Source organism: Monopterus albus, unplaced genomic scaffold (genome assembly GCF_001952655.1).
Source record: "Monopterus albus unplaced genomic scaffold, M_albus_1.0 scaffold290.1, whole genome shotgun sequence".
Taxonomy (NCBI): domain Eukaryota; kingdom Metazoa; phylum Chordata; class Actinopteri; order Synbranchiformes; family Synbranchidae; genus Monopterus; species Monopterus albus.
This window is the reverse complement of record NW_018128170.1, coordinates 599,457-605,120: the sequence shown is the minus strand read 5'-3', so window position 1 is coordinate 605,120 and position 5,664 is coordinate 599,457. Positions and strand designations below refer to the sequence as shown.

The 5,664-nt window shown below is 44.2% G+C and overlaps 1 protein-coding gene across 3 annotated transcripts in view; it reads left to right on the top strand.

Moving 5' to 3' along the window:
- Window positions 1-1,006: 1,006 nt before the first annotated feature.
- The window catches only part of pacs2 (phosphofurin acidic cluster sorting protein 2), a 49,254-nt gene continuing 44,596 nt past the window's right edge, over window positions 1,007-5,664 (top strand). For all 3 annotated transcript variants that reach the window (XM_020622925.1, XM_020622926.1, XM_020622924.1), the window contains exon 1: window positions 1,007-1,661. In XM_020622925.1, coding sequence (XP_020478581.1) covers window positions 1,543-1,661 — 119 coding nt within the window. In that variant the 5' untranslated portion in view covers window positions 1,007-1,542. The remainder of the gene's footprint in view (window positions 1,662-5,664) is intronic.

Here is a 5,664-nt window from a genome sequence, read left to right as displayed (position 1 = left end):
ATAACACACCCACTACATATTGTAGTCTCTTTTTCTTAGAAATGTTCAGAAAGAGTGGTGACCTTTTTTTGAATATTTTGTAATTTTGGGTCGAAAGATGCACATGCGAATTAAAGTCTCTGCGGTATAAGTGAATAAAGATTTCATAACTTGTTCAGTTTGTCAAAGTCCATTGGCTCATAATGATTACAGCACAAATGTAAACCCAGAATTCTGAGGTGGTTATCTTTTGAGTCATTGATTTGTTCCCATTAATTCCACCTTGTCTACATAACTGTCGGTGTTGTATATTCTTTCGCTTATGGTTTCCTACAAATGGAATAAGAGAAATGGCAGTTGAGATAAATTAAAGCCTATCCATAACTTTAGGCTATGATCAAGCCATAAAGTGACCGAGTCCCTGGAAAGAACCTTTATAGTGAGTGGTCTCTTTCCCAAATTAGATTTAAAACACGTTTGTTTGCATGTTCAAAAGCAAAAAGATTTAAGTGTAAAAAATTATGTAATGGCGATGAAAAGGTTAATTCAAGTCAACCTGAATATTTTACCTCTACTACAAAAATCACCGCATGGTGGCAGTATGTGCTTCTGTGACAGCCAGCTGGGTGTAGGACGATTACATGGTTATTCATAATAAATATGAGTCATCAGTATTTACAGTGTAATTTTTATAACATATGCATTTATTCATTCAATATACAGCGGAAAATTAATGCCACCAAAAGAAATGCTGTTTTTCATTGTAATCACAAAATCTTAGTACCAAAAAGAGACAGAATGATTGCAGAGACAAGGAGCAAGTACAAAGAGATGGAAAATGGCCACAGACATGTAAAACAATACACAGCCATAAAAAGATGCAAAGTGACTATAAGTTCAAGATCAAAGTCCACAGATAGAAAACATGTTTCCCTGTACAATGAAATTCTTACTATAATGAGGAGAAACATAACTTTAAAAAACAACCAAAGCAATCAAAGAGATAAAAAATGACTAAAATGTGACATAAAACTACCATAAAGAGTCTCTTTTAGTGTGTGGGTCCTTCTTCATAGCAGGGGTTTATATGGTTTCAGTCTGTCCGTCGCCAACACGCCTTTTCAAGAGGCTAGAGCCCCGTTTCGCTATATAAAATGCATTTTTGTTTTATGATTTGATGAGTAGTACTCGTACTACAGTATAAAAGCCCTTCATTTTCTTTAAATTCTCGTACTGCTCCTCCTACTGACCCTCCCTCGGTGGCACTAACCACCCCCCATACCGTCAGGGCAGCGTGGTAGGCACAACAAGCTCCGCGGTCGGTGCGTTCACCCTTGCGCCGCTACCACTGCAGTTCCTCCCTGGCACAGAGGACCACGCCGACCTACCCGGTTCAACAAGGTCGGAGCAATGAGCTCGTCCTCCGCTGTTCGCCTCGCATTAACGTGAGCGTGTGACGGCTCTTCTTCGCGGACACACACACACACACAGAAGAACCGCACCTGTTTGTTGTTTGCAAAACACTCAGCTCGGTGTCGGTTAGTCCCACCCGCAGCCTGGACCATGGCGGAGAGAAGCGGCCGGTTGAGTTTCCCCGGGAGCGGGGCTCTCAACAGACCGGTGCCGATGAACCTGTTTGCAACATGGGAGATAGACGGATCCTCCCCGCACTGCATCCCGAGGTGAGTCGCCGCAAGCACGGCATGTCATTGTCCTTTGAAACTTTAAAGCCAGTGTTTCCAGTGCGCCAAGCTGTCATTTGTCAGATCGCTAATGTTTCGCTGCACGGCGCCTTGCCACCAGCTGGCTGTGTCATCATGCCAGGTGGATGCTCCTGCAGGCCCTGCAACTGGGTCATGTTCATTCATCCATGGTTTAGAAGCTGTGGTAAATAAAAGAGGTGGGCAAACTACTGTTTAGCTCATTGTCAGTGTGTGAAATTGTCTGACTATACAAAAAACCCATATACCTACTTCGGCCTGTATACAGCGAAAGTGTAAGGAATGCCATTAAAACGTTTGAACAGATTCGCTCTAAAGGAAGACGTGTTTCACTTTTGGTCTTGACTCCACCTTTCTAGTTCTGCAAACCCGCCGTGCACCTGCAAACCTCGGCATCGCAACCGACTCCTTCACTAATTATATTCAAATCAGTACAATTATCTTTACATCAGTTCTATACGTCTTCACTTGCTAAAATCTTATATGCCTATTCTCACTTGTTTCCTCACCTCGATGGTACAGACACGCACTCGCACCTCATGCCTAATTATTTAAATCTTGTAATACCACACCCAGATTAACTGTTGTGTGCATTTCTGACACAGCTGTTCTGAAAGCAGTTTATGCAGTGAGTTCATTTGTAGAACAGCAGCAGAGTAGCAAATCTTCATGTTTTCAGTTGGACAAAAAAAAGATACAGGACATAATTTAGACTTTTCAAATAAGGAGTTCACCTGTATTAGCCATAGCTACAGCGTGCACGTGTCCACACCAGCAGTTGCATCAGTTGTCTCTTCACTGTCAGTGTCACCCCTCACTTTTCAGAATTTAAACACAGAGGTAAGAAATGCGGTCAAACAAAGGCAAAATTCTTATGTCTTGGGGCCTCCTTGGTGTTAATTTGACACCCCCGTCTTTCACGCACTGGCTGGTTGGTGAGGATCATTTGACAGGCAGCCACAACACAACCAACTCCTGCATTCCAGCTCCAGCCTCCGGCAGTGTTAAAACTGGTTTTGAAGGTGCATATTCTGAAGAGAGATTGTGCTGAAACCTCAGCAGTCATGGTGGTTAACCAGCTTTATGCCAGATCATTGTGGCGGGCTGCACTCTATTTGGTTCCTGTGGCCCCCAGAGAGTTCACACTGTAAGAGTCGGTACCACATTCTGATCTATCTGTCCAGGTTAGGCTTGTTTTATTAGAAATTCCTTTCATCTATTGATAGTTTAGCCTTGAGAGCCTTTCTGTGTGGCGTTTGCATGTTCTCCCTGTGCCTGCGTGGGTTCTCTCCAGGTGCTCCAGCTTCCTCCCACAGTCCAAAGACGTGCAGCTTAGGTCGACTGGTGACTCTAAATTGCCTGTAGGAGTGAGTGTGGTTGTTTGTCCACATGTCAGACCTGTGATAGACTGGCGACCTGTCCAGGGTGGACCCCACCTTGCCCATTGTCAGCTGGGATTGGTTCCAGCCACCTCCACCCCCTGGCGACCCTCTTCTGAATAAGCAGTATACATAGTAAATGGGGATGGATAGTTTAGCCTTTAAATGTCAGAATATAGTAGAAAATGACCATCACAGCTTCCCCCCCAGTTACAAGTGAAGTGTGATTAGAACAATATGCTGAAATCCATATTAATTTCACAATGATGTATAGACAGCTGGGTTTGAAACGTGGTTTGGAGTTGGTGTGCAGACGTTAACTGTTTTTATCAGTGCTGATTTTCACTAATCTGGCACCATACATGTGATGTTTATACAGAGATGCGCCTTGTTCAGCAGAGGATCAACATTGGTAATGTTTCTAAAGATGTGATCCAAGCTTCTTGACATCGTGTTGACATATGATAATCATTTAGCACTTTCTTGTCCTCGTCAGTCACACATGTAAAGGCACATTTTACCATTGTGCAATAACAGAAGTAAGAAGTAAGAACTCCACATGACTGAAAGCTGCTGTCATACTCTGGTCAGAAGCTGTCCGCCTGCAGAGGTGGACAAACTGTAATTAGTATGAAATATTGGAGCGTATTTGAATGTTGTTGTGTTTCTCCTTAACATCTCTTTATCCTGTTAAGTTGATACCTCCAGTGGTTGTCACATTGCATGGCTTTCAGCTGAAATAAGACTAATTTGTTTACAGGAAAAGCAGAACTATGTGGTTATTCAGCAGAGTGGACAAATAGATTAAGATGTTTCTGGAACTTAAAAGTCCCAGTTTCAATTCCCCACAGCGCTGCATGTCTGTCAACAACACGCTGCACTTCCAGTGATGTGCGTTTCCATATGAAGCTGCTTTACTGTCAAGAGCGCCTTTATTTAATGTATTAGCTGTCTACACAGTGAGTTAGCAGAGCTTCCCACTGCAGCTTTCTGTTGAATGCTGTCTGAGTTTAGATGGGAGGAACTCAGCTTGTTAACCAGGTCATCAAATCAACTCTGTCATCCAGTGATATCAGCCTCTTGAGGTGCCTCAACACTCTGACCACTGGCTTTCATCCGAGGGCAGTTTGTTCGTTTTCTTTTAAATCGGTCTGCTCATTTCTCTTATATTTCACTTTTTTAATTGACACAGTCCAAGAGCTTAAAGGGAGTCAGCAGAGGATCTGTTTGCAGACTTAAGCATACTTTCTACAACTTATGCATGAAAATAGTGTTCACACACTTCGTTTGCTGTAAAGATTGCATGCAGTTTGTTATTTATAGGAGGGACACAGTCAGATGGATGCGCCAAATGATTTACCCCAAAAGCACTCGCAGCAGACCTTGAACAGAACGATTCCTCAATCTGACATGAGAAATGCTGAACAGAGATGATTTGGTGCATTGCATGCCAACAGCAGCCTTGGTGAATGCTGTATTAAAGGAACAGTGCAGCATTTTGGGAAAGGCGTTTTTTGACTTTGTTGCTGAGAGTGTACTGAGAAGATTCTGTATCTGTCAAACATGAAGCTGAAGCCAGGAGACCATTATCTTAGCTTACGCGGTGACTGGCTCATGAGGTAGGGCAGTCGTCTCCTGACCAGCAAGTTGGTGGTTCGACTCCCGGTCTCCCCGCATGCCTAAGTGTCCCTGAGCAAGACACTGAACCCCGAATTGCTCCCGGTGGCTTGGCTAGCGCCGGTGCATGGCAGCCTGTCGTCATTGGTGTGTGAATGGGTGAATGGGTGAATGGTGTATGATCTTCTGTAAAGCGCTTTGGCCAGTGCAACACACTGTGAGAAAGCGCTATATAAAATACAGTCCATTTACCATTTAGCATAAAGACTAAGGAACAGGGAAATGGCTAGCCTAGATCAGATCCTATCCGGAAGTTTAACTGACATTGTAAAGCTTCCTGATGGACTGGATCTGTTACCTGGAGCCAAGTGGGAGTCAAACCATGAGCAACATAATCATTAATGGACTATATACAACAACACTGAAATAACTGAACAAAGTAAACATCAGAACAAAGTCCTATTGAAAGAAGCGTTTGCTATTGGCAGATATAAACTTTGTCTCAACGCCAGTTTAAAATCCACCAAAGAACTGAAGCTGTTCAATTGGACCGGTCTGTGAGTTTGTGTTGTCGTTGTATCTCGCATGCTGTGTACCTTTGACATCACCAGCCTAATAGACAGCGAAGGTCACATGGTCACATCCAGTTAGCTTCTGTTCCATTAGCTACACTGACTCTATATGCAGTCTCTCATTTAACATTTTTCATCACCCATCCATCCATTTTCCTCCGCTTATCCGGGACCAGGTCACGGGGGCAGCAGTCTAATCAAAGATGCCCAGACTTCCCTCTCTCCAGACACTTCCTCCAGCTCCTCCGGGGGAATGCCGCGGCGTTCCCAGGCCAGCCGAGAGACATAGTCCCTCCAGCGTGTCCTGGGTCTTCCCCGGGGCCTCCTCCCGGTGGGACATGCCCGGAACACCTCCCTAGGAAGGCGCCCAGGAGGCATCCGAAAGAGATGCCCGAG